This window comes from Halichoerus grypus, chromosome 1, assembly GCF_964656455.1.
Source record: "Halichoerus grypus chromosome 1, mHalGry1.hap1.1, whole genome shotgun sequence".
Classification (NCBI taxonomy): domain Eukaryota; kingdom Metazoa; phylum Chordata; class Mammalia; order Carnivora; family Phocidae; genus Halichoerus; species Halichoerus grypus.
This window is the reverse complement of record NC_135712.1, coordinates 201,478,101-201,505,479: the sequence shown is the minus strand read 5'-3', so window position 1 is coordinate 201,505,479 and position 27,379 is coordinate 201,478,101. Positions and strand designations below refer to the sequence as shown.

The following is a 27,379-nucleotide window of genomic DNA, read 5'->3' as shown; positions in this document are numbered from 1 at the left end:
TGATGCTTATTGGGTTTTCTTCTGTGCGTGTGGAAGTAAGCAGACAGTGCTTCTCGCTAACTGGATTTGGTCTTCTCTTAGAGCTCTGGATCCTTAAGGGAACACATGGGTGTCAAAACTACAAAAGGTCCCAGATTTTACCCTCCTTGCCAGCTAATAAGGTAGCACGTCATGGTTTCATGGAACGTGGCGGAAGTTATGAGACTCCTAGGTCAGAGACAAAAGGACAGGTGAATGCAGCACCAGCCAGGAGCACTTTATCAGCATTTTATCAGCATTTGAGGTTTTAATCAGCATTTACACTGACTCCCTGAGCTGTCGTCCCTCTAGGGTCCCATGAAGAGGTGCCCATACTTACAGTGGGCTGCATGACAAGAGGACACCCGAGCCTAGGGAACCTCAGTCTTACAATGATGGGTAAGCCTGCCTGAGTGTTGCTCCAGAGAGAGACTCTGTGTCTGCCACCCGAGACATCCTAGAAAAGACAGTCTGGAACTAAGGCAGTCTAGCTCACAGGATGTGCTGGAACGTGAGTGACCCTCGGAGAATCATTTTCCAAGAATCGGCAGTTCCTTCCCCTGGGTCCTTAACATTGAGACACGAGGTCGTGCTGCAGGGATGGTCGCTCCGTCTCCTTTTGTGTATGTTGTTTTTTTTTCTAATGAGTTTCTGATCAAAGAATCCCAGAGGTGAGTGGCCCTCTGGATTTGAGGCCAGCACGCACAGGAGGGCGGCGCTTGCAGAATGAGGGGGGCTGAGTGTGTGCTTGGAGTCCCTGGGGTAGGAGAGGGGGTCCGGGGGCTCGCCTTTCACTGCTCAGTCCAGGGGCTGCTTCAGGCTTCAGGTTAGTTCTTGTGGCCGCCAGGGACCCGGGAAAGCGAAGCATGAGGATACTGACGGGGGTGGTGTCTTACTGGAAAATAAAACCTCTTTTTACGTGATGAGAGAGCATGTATACTGATTTCACAAATCAGTTTTCCTATGACCCTGATGCCACAAGGGATGAGACCACAGTCAGGGGAAAAGGTGGCCTGGGCCTGCCCCAGCTTTGGGAGGTGGTGACGAGGCCCTGATTTGCAGTGTTTGCTGGTTTCTATGATGTACATCTTCCCCTCATGGCCAATTTCAGGTGATCCGTGTGACATCTTTGAACTTGGTCGTGGGACGAAATGGCACGGTCAGGAACAGACACTAGCCAGCTCAGGCCTTTGGGCCATTTGGGGCTGAAGCAGTGGGGAAATCTGCTTTGGTCTTAAGTTCCCTGATTAAAGCAGTAACAACAGTGGCAGCTGACATTCCATTGTGTGCTCACCATTTACTAGGTACTATTCTCGGGGCCATATTCTTTATAATCTTTTAGTTTATGGACAAAGGGAGAGAGTGAAGCAGGCCCCTCGCTGAGCAGGGAGCCCGACGCGGGGCTCGATCCCAGGACCCTGGGATCATGACCTGAGCCGGAGGCAGACGCTTAACCAACTGAGCCACCCAGGCGCCCCTTGGTTTCTTATTGCTTCTGGGACAAATAACCAAATTTAGTAGCTTAAAACAACACACATCCCATGGTTCTGGAGAAACGGGTCTTCTAGAGCTCAAATCAGGGTGTCAGCAGAGCCAAGTTCCTTCTGGAGGCTCTAGGGGAGAATCTGTCCTTTGCCCTTTTCCAGCTTCTGGAGGCCACCCGCACTCCCTTGGCTTGTGGCTCTGTCTGTGAAGTCTGTTGTCACACTTCCCCTCTCTCTTCCCCTCCTGCTGCTTTCTTGTAAGGACTCATGTGATTACTCTAGGCATGCCCGTGTGGTCTTGGATAATCCCCGTCTCGTCTCCGGACCCTTAACTAATCACATCTGCAAAATCTCTTACTTTGTGGGATAAGTTATTCAGGGGTTCTGGGGATTAGACCATGGACATCTTTTTTTTTTTTTTTTTTAAAGATTTTATTTATTTATTTGACAGAGAGAGACACACAGCGAGAGAGGGAACACAAGCAGGGGGAGTGGGAGAGGGAGAAGCAGGGGGAGTGGGAGAGGGAGAAGCAGGCTTCCCGCGGAGCGGAGAGCCTGATGCGGGGCTCAATACCAGGACCCTGGGATCATGACCTGAGCTGAAGGCAGACGCTTAACGACTGAGCCACCCAGGCGCCCCTAGACCATGGACATCTTGATGGGGGAGTACTACTCGGCTCACTACAGAGTCCAACAAACTTTTTAGGTGGGATTATTAGGTGCATTTTCTTCAAGCATTGCTAAAAGTGGGGTTCACATTTTCCCTGGGTTAAAAACTGAAGTGCTTCATATATGAAAGTGATTTGGACCTTGGATTCTGGGTGTAAAATCAGAATAGGCCATACTCTGCGGCAGGGGTGGGAATAAGCCAGTGGTCTGGTCCAGAAGAAGGTTCCAGGTATGTGACCGCTGCAAATGTAACACTTTTAGGAGAAGCCCTGGTTACCTAAGGCACTCCCATCACTTGGTTATACATGCGTCCCTCCAACTGATCCATGCCCACAAGGACAGGTGGCTGTGGGCCCTGAGTGACCTGGCCCACAAGCAGGCTGGTGATAGAGGGGAAGTGAGGAAATGCACCCAATTTGGAGACTTGGCAGGAAGGCAACCCCACAACAGACTAATGGATCAAAATATGTAAGAGCTACATTTGGGAGCCACACTCCCCTCTAGAAGCACGGACATAAAAGCAGGCTGCAGAGGTCATTTGTATAGTGCCAACAAACCTCATCTGCAGCTAGGATTGCTTCCATGGGAAGCCCCTTGGCAGATTTCATAAAAAAATTATATTTGTATTCACATAGGTAACATAATTTCACTACAGGAAAAACGTGGCTAAAGGTGTCCACTCATATTACTTATCCTTGCCTGATTTCTTGTCCTGAACATTGTTCTCCTTAGACCGGATTTCGGCTCGTTAGGCATTGAAAAGCCCCAGAAGAATGTGTTTCTGCCTGGATTAGTTTCCATTTTCCATTCTCACTGAGTGTTCATAAAAGCCTTGGCCTGTATTACGCAACTGGCAAAGAAGGTTCAACCTTTGTGTCTCTTTGTTCTGCTGTGAATAGAACTTCTACATGGTGACATGTTTAGAGTCCGGGCAGGAGCTCTCTGCAGGGTGGTGGCTGTTCCACTAGAAGCATTCTTTTCTTAAAGCCTGAAGAGGTAGGCTGCAACTTATATCCCCATTTTATTAAAGGAGAGGAAATGTCCAAGAGCCCACAGCTGGTGAGTTGAAGCATCATCAGGACTTAGAGATCTTCTGACTGAAGGCTGAGGTGCACACGTGATTGTCATTCATGCCCAGATCCAGAATCACCGAGTCCACTCACGTGGTCACCCTCTGGTGCACAGTAAGCTCAAGGCCAGGATGGCTTTGGGGTCAAGAGCCCAGACTCAAGTTCTAACTCAGGCTCCACCACTTAATTGCTCAATAACCTTAAGCAAATTTAGTTCCCGCACATGTAAAAATGGAGATAACTGAACTTGCTTTATAGGATTGTTGTGGGATTGATTGAATTAGTCCAAGCAAAGAGTTTAGAGCCCTTAATCACTCAAGAAGAGTGATAGGCTTTAAGACTTAGTTGATCTTTCCACTGGGAGGACCAAAAAATAAATTACAAACGGATTAAATGGGAAAAACAATACAAACACAAAAAAAATTTTGAAAAGACCACATATGCCATAGAAGATACCATAAAGTGAAATATTGGCAAATTGGAATATATAGTAGTGAAAATTACATTAGGTTCAAAAATATTGAAGGAAAAGGTAAATGATAAACTGGGAGAAGACTGCATTGTGTTTGAGAGCCAAAGAATTAATATCCTTTATATATTAAAAAATCTAACAGACCTAAGAAAAACAATACACATACATCAAGAGAATAGATACATCAAGTAATATATGTAAAAAGAAGTTCCGTTTTTCTATTATAAAAATTGCAAAGAAATCATAATGCAACCTATAATACTCAGTGTTGGTTAGCAAGCAAGAAAACAGATGCTGTTAATGGAAGTGTGTTGGTTTTATTTTTTTTGGAGGGCAATTTGAAAATATGTTCCAAGTCTCAAAATGTCCACCTGATCATTCCACATCTAGAAATTTATAAGACACATCAGAAATAATCCAACACAGCATTATCTTTAAAAAGTGTTAAATTGAGAACCCAAATTCCCAACAAGAGGGTAATGCTTGAAATTGTCTAGTTCTTGGGTGGGGTAGCTTCAAAGTATATTTAATGACCTTAAATCTCAGACAGAAAGCTAAGGGGACAAAATGGGAACACAAAGACATTTCTAGTACAACCCCAAATTTGGAAAAATACGTGGGCAGGTATATCCATATTAAAAAGCCTGGAAGCAAAAATATCGAAAAGGGAAAAAAAAATTTATTAATAGCAATGATCTCGGGATGGGAACTCACATTATTTTTATCCCAAATAGTTTTCTGTATTTCACAAATTTTCTTTGAAAAGGAGGAAAAAGAATGTCATATTGGAAAGATTAATTGATCGATGTCCGATGTCTTGGCCAGTCCAAGGGTTCGAGTCCGCTTTCCTTCGCAGAGGTTTCGTGACTTCGGAGGTCTTCGAGCCAGGCATAATCTAATACGCCAGATAACCTGGGGGTGATCTCACCGTAAAAACACGCATGTTTTAGGGCATCCCAGGGAAACCTGAGGGCCAGGTGGCCTCTGCACGAGGAGCCCTCCCAGGACAGGGCTGCGGGGGAGCCCACGACGTCCCGGGAAACGGGCTGCGCCGCTATTCACGTCACTACGGGGCTCCCTGCCCCAGGCAAGAAGGCCAGACCCGCTGCCTGGAATCCGCTTCGGTGTCATCAGGTGGCCAACCTCCGGCCATAGCGCGTCCCCCCGTTCCAAACGGCCACCTTTTCAGGGGTGTCTTCCTGTATGTACCCCATCTATCGGGACGCCTGCATCATCACAGGAAGCTCTGCAATTTTACAAACCACCTCACACAACTCCGGGTGCCAGACACAACTGAAAAGATAACATTTCAGGCAAAGTGGCGGTAAAATTCAAGATATTTAACCTTCACACTCTAGTCAGAGTCCTTTCCAGGGAGACCCTGTAACATCAAGGCAGACGGGGCAAAAAGTACGCCTCGAGCCAGCCAGGAGTCGAACCTAGAATCTTCTGATCCGTAGTCAGACGCGTTATCCATTGCGCCACTGGCCCTGTGCTAGCCCGGCCCTCGCAGTGATGTAGATCACCGCTGTCGCAGCTTCAACAGGTTTCTCTACACCAGCGCAGCGTTTCTGCCCCGGCGCCGCGGCTCCCGCCCACAGCTCCCACGGCCCCGCCTTTCTCAAGTAAACGCTTTCCGCCAATCCGCAGCGTCTACGTCACGGCGCTCTTCGGCGCGCTCCAATACGCGCGCCGGACAGCTTCTTTCGCACTCTCTAGAGCTCGCACTAAGTTTGTCCGCGGCCGCCTCCCGTCCGCTGGGGGCCGGGTGGGGCGGGGAGAGGGCGGGGCGACCCGGGCGCTGCGGCCGCGGAGCTGGGTGAACGGTAGCGCGGTGGCTGAGGTGGCGGCGCGGGGCGGGGCAGGCGGAAAGAGGAAGAAGGAGCTAGTGGTGCACGATGGCGGCGACGACCTACGAGCGGCTGAAGCTGTGAGTCCTGCGGGCCGGAGGCCGTTGAGCGAAGGGGCCTGAGGGGCGGCGGGCGGGGCGGCAGGTGCGGGCCACCCGCCTCGGGCCGGGCTCCTGAGTCCCGGGGCTGCGGGCCGGGTGTGGGAGCCCCAGGCAGTCCGCGCCCTCCTCTCCCGGCGCGGCCGGTCCGGGAGCTTGTAGGTTGCGGCCGCCCCAAGGCCCAGCCGGAGTCGCCACAGGCCCGGGAGCCCGGGAATGACAGCGTCGCCGGCCTTCTTCGCCCTGCTCGGCCTCAGCGCCTACGGCGGGAGAGCGAAGCTGCAGACCGGCTTCCAGCGAGCCGGGGTCGGCGTTGCGATGCGGCAAACTCGGGGCGCGCTCCTCCCCACCCACTTTGTTTGAGAGGTGGCGGCTAAATTTATCTTTATTGCTTAGCAGAGGAAAAGAGAAGTTTGTTGTTGTGTTGTGGTTTTTTTTTGGTTTGTTTTTCTTGTGTAATGGACCCATAACAGCGCGTTAGAGTCCACACACAAATCGACATACCTTATCTGGGCACCAAAGCCTGCCTGACCAGCCTTTAAGGCAGAAAAAAAGAACAGTCGATACTCTTGAGATCCTGAAGGACTTATTTGGTTTTTAAATATTATACAGCTTAAGCACAAAGCAGGTTAAGTTCCTGTTGACAGCCAGAGGCCATTCTTGAGAATTTTGGCACTGCAGATTGACTTTTCGGTTAAGCCAAGTTCTTGAGGCTTTGAGAAAATAGGCTCTGGTTGTTAGAGTTGTAAATTAAGTATTTGTAGGTTCTTTTGGCTTGTCCTGATTAAATAAAAATGTGCATTTCTTTTAGCATACCATCAGCCCCTTGGTTTTCTTGTCTCTGAATAACTTTGTTCTACTTTGGGTTTAATACTTTACCTCTAGACTGAAAGGTCCTAGTCTGAGAATGTCCTTGACCGGTATCAAATTATCGGTAATTTGGGGGAAGCTTACCTTTCCCTAAATGAGCTAAAATACCTTGGGACTTAGAGGGATCATGTTTCCCTCGTAGGGATATGAGGACATCAAAATGTGGTTTGGGCACTTCCTATGCTCTCTGGAACCTCAAACTCACTTAACTTTCTGGAAGGTTCAATTTAAAGTTTGGGTGCAAAATTGGGAGTGAGGTCATCTACTTGACATGAGATGTTTTGCAGAAAATATGATTACTTTTTCCTCAGCCCACTCCAAACTTTCATGTACTGGAATCCTCTTTGAAAGCCCCAGCTGCACACTTCCCTCCACATTTTCCTTGCCAGGTTTCCTTATTCTCTCCCAGTTTCCCTCTGCAAGGTGATCACCTTGTTGGTGAATGAATCCAGCATAATGTCTTTGACTAGGGTACTGGCTAGGCCAGTGTCACGTGTGCTCTGCTGGCTAATTAGGTTATTGTTGACTATCTGATAGTCACTGAAGGGTTTAATACGATCCTACACCAGGTCTCAAATGTGTTTAAGCAATATGGAGCGTTGGCTCGATGCAGTTCAGCGTTAGGTTATGAAATGCCGTTGAATTTTCCTGTGGCAAAGATTGAACGGGATGGAGAACTTGAGAATTCTGATGATTGCTTATATGTTGCTAAGGAGTCACTATTCATCAGTCCAAACCTTAAAAAAGAAAAAGCTCTATAGCCATGAAAGAGAAAGGAAATTTGGCCCTTAAGTAGTGGGGATGATGCTTTTGTATTGATTTGTGTAGAAGTGGAGACTATGAGTTTGAGTGAGAAAGTAAATCTGGGGTTATGTGAAAGTCAGTCTCTAATTTGTCAGTCCTTAACTTTATTCCCCTGAGAGAAGTTTTGAGTGCCAGTCTATATGTGAAGATCCAACTTTCCTATAGTTTTGTTTTTCTTACCAAGAAGTTTGTGGGTTGGAATCTCTCTTTTTGGCCCTTCCCGCTCTGAGGTATGCAGTTCAAGGTTCTTAAATGTGGCCTCTGACCAAAGGGGTGTTCTTTTTTCAATGCATTTGGACATGGCAGTAGTTTCTGACCCATGTAAGAATTAGTAGGACGTAATAGCCATTTTTAAAAACATGCCTAGAGATGTTTTAAGAGAGAGCCATACAAGAGATAGTTTGATCATTTATTACAAAACTACAGCTATTCCTGAGTTTGTCACAATATTGAAGCACCCAGGATGTTAAATGGTAATTTGTTCTACATTATGTCACCCATTTGCAGTCCGTCTCTGTCCTGCTATGAAGTTTACCTTCCTCATTATTGCCCTGATTTTATCAGCTGCTCTCCTGCTTACAGTCTGCAGTTCCATCTTGCCAATAGGACTGAGTCCACATTTCATAGTCATCTGGATTCCAGCCTCTTTCTAAGCTAACCCGTAACCTTATTTCCCCTAATTGCTCAGTGCATTTTTTCCCCTTTCCACCGACTTGGCCACCCTCTTTTAGCCTCAAGCTTGGGCTTATTTTATTTTGATCCTTCTACCAAAATGCCTTCTCCCCCATCTTTACATGCTAATCACAATCATGGACCCATGGTAGAGCTGAATGATGCAGACAAAGAGACTTAGATTCACATCCTGACCTTCTTACCTGCTTTGTGTCACGGCCATGTTACTTAATCTCTGAATCCGTTTTTCATCTGTGAAATGAGAACGGTCCTACTTCACAGGATTATTACGATTGAAAGAGAGTGTAGATAAGATACCCAGTGTGATTTACAGAGATTCACTTTCTCTGAGAAGCCTTTTCCCCACGTCTTTCCCTTCACTGAGCTCCCAGAAGAGTCTACTGTCACAGGGACTGGACACCAGACGTCCATCTGGCTTGCACATTCTGTTTCTTAGGATTGATGTGCAGTGTATTATCTCAGACAAGAAGACTGGAAGTAGAATGATCAATCCATAGCACTGTTTGCCTTCTTTTTTTTTTTTAATTATTTATTTATTTGAGAGATTGAGAGAGAGAGCACCCTCTCCCGTGCACACATGCATGGGAGTGCAGGGGAGGGTGGAGGAGCAGAGGGAGAGAGAAACTTTAGCAGACTCTGTGCTGAGCGTGGAGCCTGATGTGGGGCTCAATCTCCTGACCCTGAGATCAGGACCTGAGCCGAAACCAAGAGTCAGACGCTCCCCCACTCCTTTTTAAATGGGCTCTGTGTGGAGCCCAGTGTGGTGCTTGAACTCACAACCTTGAGATCAAGACCTGAGCTGAGATCAAGAGTTGGATGCTCAACCCACTGAGCCACCCAGGCGCCCCTCCATAGCACTGTTTGAACTACTCACTTTGCCACCTAGAAATGATGAAATCATTATGGTGCATATGCTTTGTTTCTCCCACTAGGTTGCAAATATGTGGAACATATTCAAAACGCCTTAACATTGATTTCTTCTCTACTCCTCCTCAGTACCTAGCATAAAGCCTTGTGCAGAGAGATTCTCAGTGAATCACCTAAGTAAATGAACTTTCCAGTGTAGAGATACCACCAGCATTTCAAAATGAAACACTTGGGTACTTTGGAATGTATTCTTTTGAAGTAGCAGCAGCTTAAGTCATTCCATGTAGATGGTTGTCTTGCAATGCCTCTGTGAAGTCATAGGTTGATGTATATCCTCCATCACTGTTGAAGATGGAAGTAATTGCCCTTGGCCCCACAGTCAGGTCACACAGCCGAGCCATGGCAGAACTGGCCTTGGAACACAGCAGGCCCAGAGTCCAGAGATCTTTCCATTACACTGCATTATTCAAATTGCCTTTTTTTCTTATCAGATTGCTTTCACCTTAGTCCTTGGATGTGCCTGGTATAGAAGCGAGTCCCTTATATTTGAAAATAGTTGACACGTCCATATGGATTTTTAATATGGAAAACAGAATATTGATATGTTCAAAATTTAAAATTCTTTTAAAACATCCAGGCAGTTCTAAATAATCTATTTTGTGACTCCTTTTTTCTTTTTAAGTTACTTGGATAAAGCATAGATAATGTCAGACAATGATAAATTTGAAATTACCAAACAATTACAACAGAAATCCATTATTGGAAACATTTAAAGAACCCCTGCCTTTGAAAGGTCAGCTGAAATAGGCGTAAGAAAGGAAATCCTTTAGAAAGTGAATTAGGCTGCAGCTTGCCTCTGGAGAAGCATTGTTCCCTCTGTTAAGTCACCTTTCCTTGTAAAAGACTGCCATAGCTGTGAGGTCAGCGGGACAGCTGTGACGTGACCCTGACCAGATGTAAACTGAGTCCCACAGCGATGAAGACATATGTGGTCTGTCCAGTATACGCAGCAGTCAGCTTGTTCACTCATCTCTGTGCAAGGAAGGATAGAGGGAAGGGAAGGTTATAAATGTGGGCACAGATACGCAGAGTTTATATCCAAGGTATTCGTTGGCTTGGGGGCTCAGGCTGGAGAGTCTAGGTTAGTGCTGGGCTGCATCAGATCACTTGCTGTGCTTGTTTTAAATGCATATTCCAGAGCCTCACAAGGGGCCTACTGAGTGGGAAAAAAAAAAAAAAATCTCTCAAGGTGGGGCCTGGGAATCTGCATGTTTAACTTTAGCTGTCCCGGTGGTTCTTAGGCACTCTGAAGCCAAGTGAGAACCGGAGCGTAGTGGGATGGTAGAACAGCATTCTTTGGAAGGCTTGGGGGCCCTGGAAAATTTTGCTGGGGATTAGAGCTTCAGATTAGGTGCTGTGAAAGAGTCTGGGTTTTGGAGCTAATGGTTCTTAGCACCTGCAGAGAATAGGAAGTAGGTGGGACCCCAGGGTTTTGAGGAAGAAGATGGAATTAAAGTGCATTAGCTTCCTGGAAATATCAACTGGGATTGGGTTGTCTGGTATGAACCTGGGCTATAAGAAAGGTACCCTAGCAGTGGCTCAGTGAGGCGGGAACCCCTGGGACCCAAAGGGCAGATGGATGAGGGGTGGTGGGAGCACCCTCTGGGTATAGGTGTAGTGGACTCAGAGGACGACCCTTCTTTACTGTCTGAGTGTTTACTTTTTGCTAGCCAGGTCTAGTATAATGTTATTCCTGTATGTTTTGAACCAGAGGTAGGATAGGTTTATTAAGACTTTGATTTAATTCTTATGTAAGATTTTTGAGGATACATGTTTTTGCCAGAGTTTTGTGACTAGAGTCATTCCTCCTCCCCCTAGTCCTCAGCAGTCACCATTCTACTTTCTTTTCTTTTCTTTTTTTTTAAGATTTTATTTTTATTTATTTGATAGAGAGACAGCGAGAGCAGGAACACAAGCAGGGGGAGTGAGAGAGGGAGAAGCAGACCCCCCACCGAGCAGGGAGCCTGATGTGGGGCTCCGTCCCAGGACCCCGGGATCGTGACCTGAGCCGAAGGCAGACACTTAACGACTGAGCCACCCAGGCGCCCTCTACTTTCTTTCTCTGTGAATTTGACTCCTTTAAGTATGTCATAGAAGTGGAATCATCCAGTGTTTGTCCCTTTGTGACTGGCTTATTTCCACCTAGCATAATATACTCAGAATTCATCCACGTTATAGTATGTGTCAGAATTTCCTTTTTAAGGCTGAATAATGCTCCATTTTGTGTATACAGCATTTTGTTTACCCGTTCATCCGTCAGTGGGTGCTTAGGTTGCTTCCACCTTTTTGGCTGTTGTGAATGATACTACTGTGAGCATGGGTGCATAAATATCTCTTTGAGACCTCGCTTTCAATTCTTTTGACCATATACCCAGAGGTGGAATTGCTGGATCATAAGGTAATTCTATTTTTAATTTTTTTTTTTTTTAAAGATTTTATTCATTTTTTGACAGAGAGAGACACAGTGAGAGAGGGAACACAAGCAAGGGGAATGGGAGAGGGAGAAGCAGGCTTCCCGCAGAGCAAGGAGCCCAATGCGGGGCTCGATCCCAGGACCCTGGGATCATGACCTGAGCCGAAGGCAAACGCATAACGATGGAGCCACCCAGGCGCCCCGCTATTTTTAATTTTATTGAGGAACTACCATGCTGTTTTCTTGCACTGGCTACACCATTTTATATTCCCACCAATAGCTCCCAGCATTCCAGTTTCTCTACATCCTTACCAACACTCATTATTCTCTGTTTGTTTTTCATAATAATGGGCGTGAGGTCAGCAAATAGTAATATTTTTGAAGTGGGTTAATTTTGCTCTCAGGATCGGACAGGATTTTGAAGAGGTTAGTTGTTGCCTAGAGATGTAAATGTTACATGGGGGGGGAAAGGGATGTTTTTAGACACTAGAAAATCATATTGCCAAGTCTGAAAAAAATTAAATACATTGCTTTTCTTAAAATTTGACAAGGGTAATTTTTTTTTTTAAGATTTTATTCATTTATTTGACAGAGAGAGACAGCGAGAAAGGGAACACAAGCAGGGAGAGTGGGAGAGGGAGAAGCAGGCTTCCCGCCGAGCAGGGAGCCCGATGTGGGGCTCGATCCCAGGACCCTGGGATCATGACCCGAGCCGAAGGCAGACGCTTAACCAACTGAGCCACCCAGGCGCCCCGACAAGGGTAATTTTTAAAAAAGCACTCTTAAGAGCTAGTGAATCCCAGGTGGCTATAATATTAAATGTATTTTTTTTTTTTTAAAGATTTTATTTATTTGACAGAGAGATAGGGAGAGCAGGAACACAAGCAGGGGGAGTGGGAGAGGGAGAAGCAGGCCTCCCGCCAAGCAGGGAGCCCGATGCAGGGCTCGATCCCAGGACCCAGGGATCATGACCCAAGTCAAAGGCAGACGCTTAATGACTGAGCCACCCAGGCTCAGATTAAATGCATTTCTATTAAGTATAATAGAATTGCCTGCGTTGAGTTTAACTCTTAGTCCTCTGAATTTTCTTTTTTATCTCATACTTGGTCAGCAATCTATAAAAGCAAAATAGTCAACCAAATGAAAGCAGTCAGAGTAGGAAGTGATTGTTGTTTAAGTATTCTGCTATTTTGATGTATCTTCCAGAATATGTGTCCTCTTAACAGAAAGCAGAACCCAGGGTTGAGAGAAACAAGGCAGTAGTCTTGTTCCATTGGAGTTCATGGTTCATGCCTGTTGGATTTGGACAGCCTCGCCAGACAGTTTATACAGGACCAGAGCTCTTTTTACTGTACAGTATTATTTTGAACTTCAGAGATTGATATCAACAGCATAGTTAATGACCATATAATCTTCTTGGGTGGAATCTCCTTGTCTTAACTTCTGAAATCTATTTCATAAAAAAAGTAATGTGAGAGTTTAATGAAATGAGAGACTTCACAGCAATTGAGGGCCATTCTTTTGGCTGTAGAGAAAGGATTTTCTCCCAGATTTTTGGTTCTCATTGAAGCTTCTGTCTCGGTTTCCATGTATTTATTATGTTGAGAATTCAGTATAGCCCGTTGGCTGGTTAATTTTGAAAAGCTCCAGGCGGAAATTGGCACCAGTGACACTTTGTAGACTTTCTAATCAGAGAACTATTCCCTCTTTGCCCTCTCGTTAGTTACGCCATACCCTCCAGTCCGGTTAACGTTTGACCCGCCAAGATCTTTCCTTAGCTGGGAGAAAGGAAAACAGTTTTTAAATCCTTTTTAACTCTGTCACTGAGCCAAAGAAAACATTAGTTAAGGGCCATAGAAAAAACCCAGCTTAATGTAGATACTTGCTGACTGATTATGTTGTATTCTCTAAGAATAGTGATTGAGCTTCTGCAGTCGTCTTGTGTGAGAAACACCAAGGAGAATGGATAAGCAGAGTCCTTGTGTACAGAGACCTGGTAGCCTATTTGGTGAAGCTCCCCAAACAAAAATAACAATAAGACCATGCACACCAGCAAAAATTACACCACTGGATGGTTTACTCAGGTGTTTCTGATAGTAAGTGCTAGAGAGCTGAAGTTAATTTCACTAGGTTTTGAAATGAAATCTGGGGAGCATAAAACTTACAGAATACAATTTACTGGGTAAAGCACATATACTTCAGGTCAATATTAAGGGCAATTATAAAGAGTGGTGGGAAGAGGAAGACCACAAAGGGATGTGTAGATGTCTCTGAGTTGAGATGACACCTGCTGTGATCATTAGTGGGATTCTGAGTCCTCACTTAGCATGACTCTTCTTAGAAATGTTGATTAGCTGGCAGTCACTGTTCATATCTTCATTGCTCCAATTCTTAAGCTGTTTTCAGTAGCATTATCAGAATAGGCTGGTGGCAGCACCAGCAACTTGGATTCTAGCAGCATCGCTCTGAGAGGCAGGATCCAGCAACCGTCCTAGAGCCTTTGTTGGGCTAGAATTCTCTATCTCGATCCACAATTACTCTTATTTTTGTTTTTGTTATTTTAACACATTATTTATGTATTTATTTATAAAATATTTTATTATTGGAGAGAGTGAGAGAGCACGGGGGTGAATGGAGGGAGAGGGAGAAGCAGACTCCCCACTGAGCAGGGAGCCCGCGGGGCAGGGCCAGGCTTATCCCTGGACCTTAGAATCATGACCTCAGCCAAAGGCAGACGCTTAACCAACTGAACCACCCAGGCGCCCCTTAACACATTTTTTTTTTTTTTTTTTAATTTTTTTTTTTTTTTTTTTTTAAGATTTTATTTATTTGTGAGAGAGACAATGAGAGACAGAGAGCATGAGAGGGAGGAGGGTCAGAGGGAGAAGCAGACTCCCTGCTGAGCAGGGAGCCTGATGTGGGACTCGATCCCGGGACTCCAGGATCATGTCCTGAGCCGAAGGCAGTCGCTTAACCAACTGAGCCACCCAGGCGCCCCCCCTTAACACATTTTTAAAACTTAATTTTTATTTTAATATAATACCTGTATATGGTTTAAAAGTCATCAGTACACAGAGCTTATAATAAAAGAGAGCACCCTTCTGCACTCCCAATTCCTACTGTCCCAGGGACATCGACTTTCAACTTGTTAAGCAATTTCTTCTGGTATTTTACTCCACATTTCTTTCTTTCTTTCTTTCTTTTTGTTTTAAAGATTTTATTTTTTAAGTGATCTCTGTACCCAGCATGGGGCTTGAACTTAAAACCCGGTATCAAGAGTCATATGCTCCAGCGACTGAGCCAGCCAGATGCCCCTTTATTCCACATTTCTGAACAGCATGCTTGTACTGCTGTTTCCTGCATTTTTTCAGTTTTAGTTATCTGATGACTTCCTACAGAGGATGAGAATTTAGCTTTTATACCTCTCCCTCTTTTCCTCCCTTCTCCTCTCAGTATATTTATAGTAAGATATTCAGTGTTCACATTGCTGTGTTCATGTAGATAGGGTTCAAATGAAGTCAGTAGTATATTTCCTTGTAAAAATGTTTTGCTTTTCCTGGAATTGAAAGGTTCCTTTTATCTTTTTATTTGCATGACTTTTTTTTTTTTTTTTTTTTTTAATTTATTTATTTGAGAGAGAGAGAATGAGAGAGAGCAAGCACATGAGAGGGGGGAGGGTCAGAGGGAGAAGCAGACTCCCTGCCGAGCAGGGAGCCCGATGCGGGACTCGATCCAGGGACTCCAGGATCATGACCTGAGCCGAAGGCAGTCGCTTAACCAACTGAGCCACCCAGGCACCCTGCATGACTTTTTAAAAACTGTGCCTATTGCTAATGAATCTTCAGTCTGTGGGACAGCAATAAAATTCCTCTGAAACACCTTGGGTAACTGAATTCATTTTCTTCTCTGAGATTTACTTCTGGGAGCCCGGTACCCCCTGCTTCAATCTGTACTGGCTTTTCTTTAGGCCTGTTGCATAGCTGTGGTCCCAGACAATACCTTCGTCAGGAGAATTTTTTTCCACTTCTGTCCTGTTTTGGATTCTCAGACTACCTCTTGATCTATTCCATTTTGGTGAAACAAACTTTTCCTTCTAAGAAAGATATCTTTTGAGATGTTGTACATCTGAAGGTGTTTTCATTCTATCCTCACACTTGTTTGATAGTGTGGTTAAGATAGAATTCTCAGTTAGAAATTATTATCCTGTAGAATTTTAAAGACCTGCTGTTGAATAATGCAGTGTGTTGTTGCTGGATAATCCAGTAGTGTGACTGTTGAATATTTCAATGCTGCTTTCTTCTTTTTAATTTTTTTATTTTTCCTGGAAACTTCAGGATTGTCTTTGTATGGTGTTTTGAAGTTTAATGCTTAGTGTGTCTGTGTGTTTTCCGTTTTGTTTTTGTTTTTCACTATTTCTTTGAAATATTTTCTTTCCTTTTTTCTTGTGTGCTCTTTTGGAATTCCTGCTGAATTTATGTTGAATATTCTGGATCAGGCTCTTCTCTCTTTCCCCCTCCCTTCCCCACTCCTTCCCCCTTTCCCCCACTCCCCCCCACTTCCTTCCTGTGTTTTCCTGTTTTAGAGCTCTTATCTTTTTATTCTGTTCTCATGGAGAGTTCTTCAGTTTTATCATCCAGTCTTTCTGTTGAATAGTCAAATTATTATTTCTGCTCTCAGTCCAAGAATATGTTCTTGCTTTCTAAATGTGCTTTTCTTGTTCTTATTTCATGAATGCAATGTCTTCTCTCTGAGGCCATCAATTATAAATGTGTTTTGAAGTTGTAGTCTGTTCTTGGCATAGTTTGTTTATCCAGAGTTGTTTTTCTGTTTGTTTTGGACTCTCTTATGTGATGGAACCTTTCCTAATATCTGGTGATCCTTGACTGTCATTTCATGTTGAGGAAGGAGGCACTAAAAATTGATTGGAGGGTCTGCTTGTGGGTCAGGACTTACCAACTGGTGGCCTTTGTGTAGAGTGATTGCACAGGAACTCAACTCTTTCATGTTGAGGGGGGAAGCTAAAGGTCAGCAGTTGCTGGTCTTTGCTTTCAGGACAGCAAGTTTCTTCAGAGACGGTATTCAAAGCTCCTGTGAGGGCTCAGGGAGAGGGATGATGTGAGCTGGGCTGCCAGCATTCTGGGAATCTGGCAGAGGAAGAGGGTTGGATGAGTTTTCCAGTCTTTAAGTAGACCTTCTTTGTCTCCCGACTTCACTTGGCTCTCTCCCTGGTCCTTAGCTGTGCCTGATGTCTGGAGGCCAGAGAGCATCTTCTGTTGAACTGTTCTAAGCATTAAATCCCAGGGTCGGGGGGACAGGTGCCTGCTGTAGGTTTGGTGGGGATCTGAGCGACTTACACAGACTGTGAGCCACCTCACCCCTACCTACCCCAGTCCTTAGTACCTTTTCCTTCTGGTTCTTGAGGCTTCTCAGCATTCTGCTGCTGGAATCTGCTTGCTTTGTTGGCTCTCACCCCACCGGTGATGAGTCTCTGTGGTGACTTGGTGAGTCAGCCCATTTCCAAGCACTCTCCCTCTTCCAGACCTGCATTTGAATGTCTAGTGTCTGCCCCACGTGCTGCACGCACCTGTTGGTACCCCCCAGATTCCATGTTCTGAAAGAATATCAGGACTTTTTTTAGTGGTTGGTGTTTAGTCTTGGAAATTCATTTCATTCTACTTCAGTTAAAATTTTAATTTGTTGATCTTCTCATTTCAAATGTGTCTGTCTAGACTAGAAGTGTTAATAGAAGTGTCACCTTTTTTTTAAAATTTTTATTGTTATGTTAATCACCACACATTACATCATTAGTTTTTGATGTAGTGTTCCATGATTCATTGTTTGCGTATAACACCCAGTGCTCCATGCAGAACGTGCCCTCTTTAATACCCATCACCAGGCTAACCCATTCTCCCACCCCCCTCCCCTGAAGTGTCACCTTCTTATAAAAGAAAATTTAAGGTTCTAACTTTATAATTTTTAGGACTCTAAGGACTTAGTGAAGTCACTAACTTTGTGATTATCAGGAATATGACAATTAGTAAAGGCTTAGTTTTATAGCTCTCTACTTTTTTGTATATGATTGAAAGTCTTAATCCAAGATGTATGTATTTTATCAGTGTTCCCACACTTTCTCAGCGTAGGGATACTTTTTATTTCATATATATTTTAAAACTTTTGCTTATTATTTTATTTAATTTTTAGAGAGAGAGAGTGTAGGTAGGGGTAGAGAGGTGGGTAGGGGCAGCGGGAGAGGGAGAGAAAGAGGGAGGGAGAATCTTTTTTTTTTTTTTTTTTTTAAAGATTTTATTTATTTATTTGAGAGAGAGAATGAGATAGAGCATGAGAGGGTCAGAGGGAGAAGCAGACTCCCTACCAAGCAGGGAGCCTGATGTGGGACTCGATCCTGGGACTCCAGGATCATGACCTGAGCCGAAGGCAGTCGCTTAACCAACTGAGCCACCCAGGCGCCCATGGGAGGGAGAATCTTAAGCAGGCTCCATGCTCAGCACCTAGCCTGATGTGGGGCTCGATCTCATGACCTTGAGATCATGACCTGAGCTGAAATCAAGAGTGAGAAGCTTGAAAATGACTGAACCAACCAGGCGCCCCTAACCTTTTATTTTTTTAAGTCATCTCTACACCCAGTATGGGGCTCAAACTTACAACCCTGAGATCAAGAGTTGCATGATCTAACAACTGAGCCAGCCAGGTACTCCTATTCCATATATGTTGTCAAAAGATATATATATGTGCATGTTTTATATAACTTTGTATATATACATATATATATAAATTTTTAATAGGAGACTTTTCTACTCTTATAAACACTGGATTTTACAGTGAATACTTTATCAGTAACTGAAAGGTATCTGTTAGGTTACACACCGCAACTTATATATGGAAACAAGTGTGACTTTTCAGTTGATTGATTTCATTCAAACAATTTATTTTCATTATAGAAGTTTTACAAGTGAAAAGCTTAAATGCATTTATATAGATAAAGGTAGTCAGGGGCACCTGGGTGGCTCAGTTGGTTGGGCGTCTGCTTTTGGTTCAGGTCCCAGGGTTCTGGGATTGAGCCCTACGTGGGGCTCCCTGCTCAGTGGGGAGTCTTCTGCTCCCTCTCCCTCTGCCGCTCTCCCTGCTTATGTGTTCTCTCTCTCTCGCTGTCTCAAATAAATAAATAAAATCTTCAAAGAAAAAAAGAGATAAAGGTAGTCAAAGTGTAAGAGGGTGAGCCACTGAGGGAAAACAGTATGCCTTTTTCTACTGGCTGTTTGTTGAGCTGCAAGCTCTGTGTTTTGTGCATTGTATTAAAAAGTGGAGGAATTTGATTTCTGAGATTGTATGTTGATTAGTCATCTTTTTGTATGAAAAGTAGCATTGGTTATTAAAGAAGTGACACACCATTCATTCACGTGGAGAACTGTGCTAACCCTGTCCCCCCAAATACAGCCTGTGAACGGAGAGGAGCATTGGCCCCTGAGCAAGATGAAGAACACGGATACAGTAACACCCAGGGACTTCACACTGTGGTCACAATTGTGTAGCCTTCCTCAGGCCTTGTTTCAGACGTAAAACTGAAGCACTTGAGTAGGAACCCAGGCGATGGCTTTGTCAGGAGACTAAAAACGGCACAAGAGTTAAAAAACAGAACCCACAGTGGTCTGAGGTCTTTCAGTAAAGTGATAATGCTGCCGTTTCTCAGAGTCCCTTCTTGGTGCTGGTATGGTGCGTGTGTTCTCTCAGCTGTCTCCGGTGGAGAGAGCTGGGCCCGGAATTTCAGTGGTTTGTTCAGGGACTCGTGGGGCTGGGCTTCAAACCAGCTCTGTACAAAGCTGTAACTTTTCCAGCATACTCTATTTCTAGAACTTGAAGACACCGTCATGTTTTCATGGGATGGCACAGACATCGGTGTGTTCAGAATAGACCCTAGTCAAGAAAACATGGTTCCTTATATTGAGATTAATGAGGAGAGGCTTTGGTTTAATAAAATTAAAATTACAAACTTTCCATTAAAAGTGGTTTAAAAAAGGTTTCTCACTTAGAGGCCCAAACACCAGGTATCAAAAAATTCCACTGAGGGAAGCATCTCATTGCTTTAGTGTCAGGAAGATATCGTATCTGTGGATTGGGTTTTGGCGGGGGATTAATGTGAGGGTAGTTCATTCTCCAGGGGATTTGATCCCTGTGTCAGTTTTCTGTTGCTGCTGTACCAAATGACCATAAACTGAGGGACTTAGAACAAGACAGCTGGGTTATCTCAGACCTTCTGCAGGTCAGAAGTCCAACAGTCCTCAGTGGGCTGGAATCAGGGTATCAGCAGGGCTGCATTCCACACTGAAGGCTGGGGGAAGAATCCTCTTACAAGCTCATTCAGGGTGTTGGCCATCTACAGTTGCTGTGGTTGTGGGATTGAGGTCCCTGTTTTCTTGCTGGCTGTCAGCATGGGGCCACTCTTAGTTTCTAGAAGCCTCTCTCCTGTCCTTGCATGTGGCCCCAACATCTCAGGAGCCGTCAGCAGCTTATCAGATCCGTCTCGTACCAGACGTTTCCCGTCCCCCTTCTGCTGCACCTCTCTGACTAGCTCTCCTTTCCTTCTGCTTTTATGGGCTCCTGTGATGCATGGGATCCCATTGGGGCCCACCCCAACTACCTAAGGTCATCCTGCTTTAAGGCCAGTTGATTAGTAACCTTAATTCCATCTGCAGGGCAGTACCTAGATTGAATGAGTAATCAGGAGATGGGGATCTTGCGGGGACATCTCTATCTAGAATGCAGTCTACCACAGTCACTTCGACGATACAATTTAATTTCCAGCACATTCTGTCTGTGGTTTAATTGTTCAGACTTTTTTTTTTAATCTTTTTTTTTTAAGATTTTATTTATTTATTTGAGAGAAAAAGAGAGCATGGGCAGAGAGAGGGAGAGGCAGACTCCCTGCTAAGCGGGGAGCCCGATGTGGGGCTCGATCCCAGGACCCTGAGATTATGACCTGATCCAAAGGCAGACACTTAACCGACTGAGCCACCCAGGCGCCCCTCATTGTTCAACTTTTGACTATGCAGAGTAAAAATGATTGCTGGAAGAAGTAGCAAGGTGTAACCAGCATTTCACGCAGGCTTCTTAAAGCTAACATTGTCTTTTGTACTAAAAGCTGTTTTCTTGTTATAGAGTCATATTTACAAATAAATCAAGAAAGACATTCATTCATAATTTTTATTCACATTCTGTATTATTCTGGAATATTTTTGATAAATCAGAACTCTGTTTTATATGGTCTTGATCTTTGGGGATATATATTTAGAAGATATAGTTTGATTCCAGTATCTTCCTATCAAAACCAAATTGTTCAGAGGTGGCCCATGTGGCAAAGATATCAGAACCTTCCATTGTATTATTTCTTTAAAATGTGAATTAAATTAAGTAACTTTTCTGGTCCTTTCATGAAAATTTGCAACTTCTCCCTTCTCTGTTAAAGGATGTTTTTGTTAATGATAAAAAGTTACCACACCTATGAGGCAGACCTTTTATTCTTTGCAAAAGTACTTCATAAATGTTCATTTAATTACTGCTGTCTATGAAATAGTTAGGGTAAGCATTCTCATCCCCAGGCTTAATGAAGGGCTGAGATTATGGGGTGTCCCCATCGGGTGGGGCTGGCAGGAGGGGGGCAGTGAAAGAATTCACCCAAGGCAGAACAAAAGAGATAGAAGTTTATTTATTTATTTATTTTAAGATTTTATTTATTTATTTGACAGAGACACAGTGAGAGAGGGAACACAAGCAGAGGGAGTGGCAGAGGGAGAAGCAGGCTTCTCACTAACAGGGAGCCCGATGAGGGGCTCGATCCCAGGACCCTGGGATCATGACCTGAGCCGAAGGCAGACGCTTAATGACTGAGCCACCCAGGCGCCCCGAGATAGAAGTTTATTGAATAAACAGCAGGGGAGCGGCAGACAGGACAGCAGAGGAGAAGCTGTTTGCCAGGAGGCAGGGGTGAGGGTGGAGTGAGGGAGCATGGGGACGTCACTGTGCCTGGTTGTAAGTAGCTCATTGGTTAGTAAAGCCCTATGGCTATTTCGAGGTGGGTTGTTTAATAAACCTGTTTGCATTGCTTCTTTGCATTCAGCTTGGTGGTTGCTGTGAGCCTTTTGCCTTGCTCAGGTTCCAAGCCTCTTGCCTAAATGTGGCCCTTTATCTCTGACCTCCCCCCCGCCCTGCCCCACCAAAGATACATCCTCCAATCATATGACCCACCAATATACATCTGAAGGTTCTCATGACTGAGGGTTTACTAAACAATAATAGACTACCTTTCCCAACAATAGCTAGCCCCTTCAGGATCCTGGAAACCTGTTGCCAGAATACCTGGGAGGCTTATCCCTAACCCCCTCCCAACTTGGAAGTATATAATGGGCCACTCCTCACCACCCCAGTGCACCTCTTTCTGCCCACAGGTCCTGTCCCCGGGCTTTAATAAAACCACCTTTTTGCACCAAAGACGTCTCAAGAATTCTTTCTTGGCCGTTGGCTTCAAACCCTAACCATCAGTTTTGATTTCCCATCTAAACAAGGCCCCCATGTGTTTGTTGATTGACCGTGATTCTGGGTGGTTGCTTTGGCCTACAGGGGCCCAGCACAAGTCTTTGGGAGTTGACTTAACACTGAAGCAGCATTGGTAATGGACTGCTCCTTAGCAATGCTGTAATCATTATTTTAGAAGAGAACAGAGGAGAGATTCATTTGAACCTTGTGAAAAGAACTCCTGGAGTTTCTCCAGACATCAGAGGTGGGACAGGATGTTCCGATATAGCACCAGCCATGGGCACCCTTTCAGGTCCTAAGCCTGTTTAAGCCTCAGAGAATGCCGTGGGGCATCTGTGCTCTATCTGCGCAGACCCGCACACACGGCGTGTATGAGATGCGGGGGTGGGGGGGGCTCTCAGGAGGGGGCTTGTCAGAATGGCTTCTGCTTTGGAGATAGCGCTTTCTTTGAAAGCTTTTATTGATTTCATAAAGAAGTCTTGTTTTTGAGGTCTGTTTTTTATTGAAATTTTTTTCCTGTTTGTTATTTTTTTCTCTCTCCCCTACCTTCCAGTCCCCTACTGCTTGTGTAATGCTTCACACATGGTTAGCCTTCAGTAAATGTATTGACTCACTCTTAGCAGTTTATGCTTGCACACAACATCTGCAGACAAGGACTGGCATGTTGATTTGGTTTTGTTTTGTTTTCGTGATCTAAGACTAGAGATAACTACCCTATGAGTAGATTGTCTGGAAATTTGCTTTATTCCTTTTAGTTGGTTTCAGGACCTCTCACTTTAAAAAAAAATAGCTTTATTGGAAGTATATTGGGCAGACAGTAAACTCCACGTATTTCAAGGGTACAGTAGTATTACACATTTTGACGGTTTTTTTTTTAGATTTATTTATTTATTTATTTGTCAGAGAGAGCACTAGTGGGGGGAGCAGCAGAGGGAGAGGGAGAAGCAGGCTCCCCACTGAGCAGGGAGCCCGATGCGGGACTCCATCCCAGGACCCCGGGATCACGACCCTAGCCGAAGGCAGATGCCTAACGACTGAGCCACCCAGGCGTCCCTTGACGTTTTTCTACACCCACAAAACCATCACCAGTATCAAGATAATGAACACCTCTGTCACCCCGGAAAGTTTCCGTGCGCCAGCAACCCTGCCCTTTCCCCCTCTGTACAAGTGAAACATACAACTCCCGTGAGATCAGCCTTTCCACCTCTAGGTAGTCACCCAGGAGAAATGAAGGGGTGTGTCTACCTTAGACTTGTACAAGAAAGTTCACAGAACCTTTATTCGTAATATCTCAAACTGGAAGCAGCTCCGATGTCCATCAACAAGTGAATGGATAAACAGATGGTGATATATTTACTGGAATGCTACTCGGCATTGTAAACAGGAATGAACTCTTGTATTTGGTTTGAGTTGAAGACCCCCATATTTAAAGCAGATTTGTCTTTGTTGTATTCTGCTTGATTTGTATTAAAATGGATTGCTTTTCATTCTCTTAGCAACTCCCCCCCCCCCCCGCCCCGCGCCCCTGGAGGAAACTAGCCTAATATTAAAAAGTTGGTTACAGATGAACCATAACAGGGTGTAAGTTGCATTTGGATCCTTAAAAGTTGAGAGCTTGTAGTCAGAAAGTACAGTACGGTCTGGCCTGCTGCAGGACTTGGTCCTGTAATGCCAGGTAGCCTAAACACCATCGTGTGTAGGAAATGGTGTCGGTGATGGCCGTGTGGGTTTGTTTAAGATTTTTCACAGGCAGGGCCAGTGGAATAGAGGAAGTAGAGTTTAAAATAGGAAAGGACAAAGCCCTCACATTGGCTGCTACACAGATGGAAATTCTTTCAAATGAGGCTTAAGGCAATAAAGATTAGTTCCTGGAAAATACAAACAAAACAAAACAGAACACCGCACAGAAAGAAAACTGGTTCCTTCGCCAGGCCTGGTCAGCTCCTGGACGGTTGTACGTCCTCCTGCATTGTTTTCACTGTATTGTTTGTGGGAGGGGTTACTGTTTCCCGAGGCAGCCCCTGACCTCCAGCACCCCGCTCGCTTGCCTGGGTTATCCCTGAGTTATCCTGATGTTCTCCTGAGGAGCCGCAAAGTGTGGTTTTTGTTGGACTCTGGTTACAAAGTTGCATCCGCTCTGAGTAGTCTGTCCCAATCCTGATTTTACCCCCTTTATTTCTTATTTTGCAGAATGAGAAGTTTTTTTTTTCCTCATTCTCATTTTTTTTTTATATGGCATTCTAACAACAAAAACAAAAATGCCCAAATGTTAAAGTAGTTTATTTTTTTTTTAAGATTTTATTTATTTATTTTATAGAGGGCATCAAGCAGGGGGGAGTGGCGGGCAGAGTGAGAGGCAGAAGCAGACTCCTCGCTGAGCAGAGAGCCTGATGCGGGCTAGACCCCAGGACCAAGAGATCATGACCTGAGCCGAAGGCAAATGTTTAGCCAACTGAGCCACCGAGGTGCCTTTCCTAAAGTAGTTTATTTTAAACAGTTTCCTGGAAATGTTTTATTTAAAATGTATTTCTTGTACTTTTAGCTAATATATCTTCCTTACTATGTGTCAGATGTTATTCTAAGGGCCTATCAAAAATGAGCTTATTTTATCCCCACGACAATGTTGTTTGATTTCTGATATTATCTCTGTTTTATGAATAAGGGAACTGAAGAACAGAGAGGATGAGTAATTTGCCTAAGTTCGCACAGCCCAATTAGCCTGGTTCTGTAGACCGGGTTCCTGACTACTATCTACATTCTGCACTATGTTGAATGTAATAAGTTAGAATTTATTATGATTTTCTTGTGTAAGTCAAACTGGTTTTACAGCAAACCTTGTGAGCATAATATACCAGTGAAAACAGTTGCAGTGAATGTGTCAGGACAGCAAAACACCTATTCAGTAGCTGGGCAATCAATGTGATGTCAAATTTAAGCACTGCTGAGGCTGTTAAAATAAATAGGTTTGTGTTTTTTGTTATTGTTTTTTTAGAAGCCTGCATTTCATCTGCTGTGGTTATTTATAGTTTTTAATTTCTTCTTAGGCATGTCACACCTGAAAAATTTTATGTGGAAGCTTGTGATGATGGAGCGGATGACGTACTTGTCATCGACCGCGTGTCCACAGAAGTTACCCTGTCAGGTATTTCTCAGCCGGGGGCAGAAGCGGCCTCGAGACAGACTCTGTACCGCAGTTGCAGTAATTAAAATAAACGATCGGGGGTATATCTGTGTGTGGCTCTCTGAGTCTGTCTTATAACTTTGAATTCCTGCCACCTCATTTGATTGTTATGCATTCGTTTTATGCTTCCTCCTTATTCTGAAAAGGAGGAATGATCTTGAAATTTTTACTATCTGTAAGGATTTAAAAACATAATTATTTCTTTATTTCTTCCCTTATCTGTACTTTAACAGGATCGGTTTTATTGAGGTCAGTTCCTTTCTAGCTGTGAGACTTAAGGTATTTGAGGGTGAGAAAGTTGTTTGAGCATTAAGTGTGTGGAATTTTAACAGCAGCTTTAGTTTTTGAAAATATTCATGACAGGGTAATTTAATAAATGAAAAATTATATATATACACACACACACACATATATATGTGTGTATCACTGACTAAAACTTGTGTTGTAGGCAAATAATGTTCCTAAGCTTTATCTGTCTATATGTTGTCTGTCTCTCCAGTTGTATTTCGGTTTTGCTTCTCAGGGGTGTAAAAAACAATTTTTTTCCCAATCATATGGAACACTGATTTCTGATTAGATGTGAAATAATTGTGGTGATAAATTAATATACCACATGATATCACATTTAGAATTTCATATTTCATGTGTTTAAATATTCCCCTCTAGACAGAGTTCTCTGTATTTAAGTACAGTATTGAGTAACCAGAGAGTAGGAATTCAGTAAATGTAAATACCCTCTGAATGGATAAAGTGAAATATGAAAATATTTTGAATAGGATAGTAAAGTATAAGAAAGAGATGGCTGTAAATTTCTATTTTCTTAGTTACCTGCTTATTCTGGTAAGTACCATATATAGTTTTCCTCTGACCAAATGGAATTAGAGGGCTGTTTTGGTTTGATAATTTGGCATTTCCTGTGTCTGTTGCTTGGTGGCTGCTCTCTCAAGATAGCTGGTTGGTTTTAACCAATGTTAGGGCACTTCTAAAGTCTAGTAACACTACTGCTTTAGACCGTGTTGATACAACTTAGTGTCTTATAAAAGCTTTAGCATGGATGTGTTTTCAATTATTTTTGGCCTTTCAGTGATACTTACTTGTAGGTAGAGATTGCAGACCCACTAGAGGCGACAGTGCTAAAGGTCACCAATAGTTTGGATGTAAAAAGGACACCAAGTAGTCCTCAGTGGACACATGAAGAGATACTTTGACCTGAAGCCAGTGGTGATGAGGGGCTGACTCACTCACAGTTGCTCTGCTAGTTTTTTTTGGTTTTTTTTTAGCCGTTGGGAATGCAGACCATTGCCATGGAAAGAGGGATTTTTTTTTTCCTTCCATGAAAAACTAACGTGTGTTCTTAGGAATTATCAGTTTTATTGTTATTATACTCCAGTTAATGTAACTTAGAGCTCCATCAATAAATAGTACATTTAAGGTTTTTTTTTTTGGGATGGGGACTGATATTTTAGTACATTTTTATCAGATGATCTCGGTATATTCAGGATTTTCTCTAAGCTTTTCACTGCGCTGGCATTCCCATTTGTCATGTTCGTTAATTGTGGCATAGCATTGCTAAGTAAATTGAACCACTGAGAGAAACAGAAGTGAACTTCAGACCTTATTCGGAATTACTTTATTCAGAATAACAGGACTGCCTTTAAGAAACCAGACTTGGATTGACAGCAGCGTTTCAAAATGAGTTCTAGGATGGTAATTAAACTGTGAAAGAAAAATTATATAGCCACATAAGCCTGGGAGCCGTGAATGAAACCACGGAGCAGCTTTGTGCCCTGTAGGCTCTTCGGGAGGTCCATGCCTTGTGACTCCGGGAGAGGGAAGAGAGGTGATGTGGGTGTCTGTAGCCAAATCAGCTCATTTGATGAGGACTCCTACCCTCCCCACTTTGGGGCATTATTCCCTAGAGTTCTACAGAAGGTGTTTTGTGAAACACATTGACTTAAAGTTTAACAATTGTGAAATGAACCCTATAATCAAAGATACTTTTTTATTATTAAGGGCATTATTGGTAAAGTCAAGGTTAATGGTGGTGCCTCCCTGCACACCTGCGTTTCCTTCCTCCCTCATCCCTGGGGCTTGCCTCCGTTTCCCACATCTGTAGAGGTGGATGGGCAAGTCTCTGTTTGTGTTCCCTTAGTTGCATGTTGGTATTAAATTCATGCCCTCCTCCCCATTAACTTTCTAATTCTCTGAAATAGACACGGACTTAGTTTCTGGCAAGAGGTTGAATAAATGTGGTTGAAAAATGACCATAGAAGTATCCCACG

At 43.9% G+C, this 27,379-nt stretch overlaps 1 protein-coding gene and 1 non-coding gene across 4 annotated transcripts in view; one reads left to right on the top strand and one right to left on the bottom strand.

The window, feature by feature from the left end:
• Positions 1-5,131: 5,131 nt before the first annotated feature.
• TRNAR-ACG (transfer RNA arginine (anticodon ACG)) lies at positions 5,132-5,204 on the bottom strand. Its single transcript has one exon. It is a non-coding gene; the product is annotated as a tRNA-Arg (tRNA).
• A 297-nt stretch (positions 5,205-5,501) lies between these two features.
• SACM1L (SAC1 like phosphatidylinositide phosphatase) overlaps positions 5,502-27,379 on the top strand; it is a 95,962-nt gene continuing 74,084 nt past the window's right edge. For all 3 annotated transcript variants that reach the window (XM_078078960.1, XM_078078956.1, XM_078078948.1), the window contains exons 1-2: positions 5,502-5,643; positions 24,961-25,058. In XM_078078960.1, coding sequence (XP_077935086.1) covers positions 5,612-5,643; positions 24,961-25,058 — 130 coding nt within the window. In that variant the 5' untranslated portion in view covers positions 5,502-5,611. The remainder of the gene's footprint in view (positions 5,644-24,960; positions 25,059-27,379) is intronic.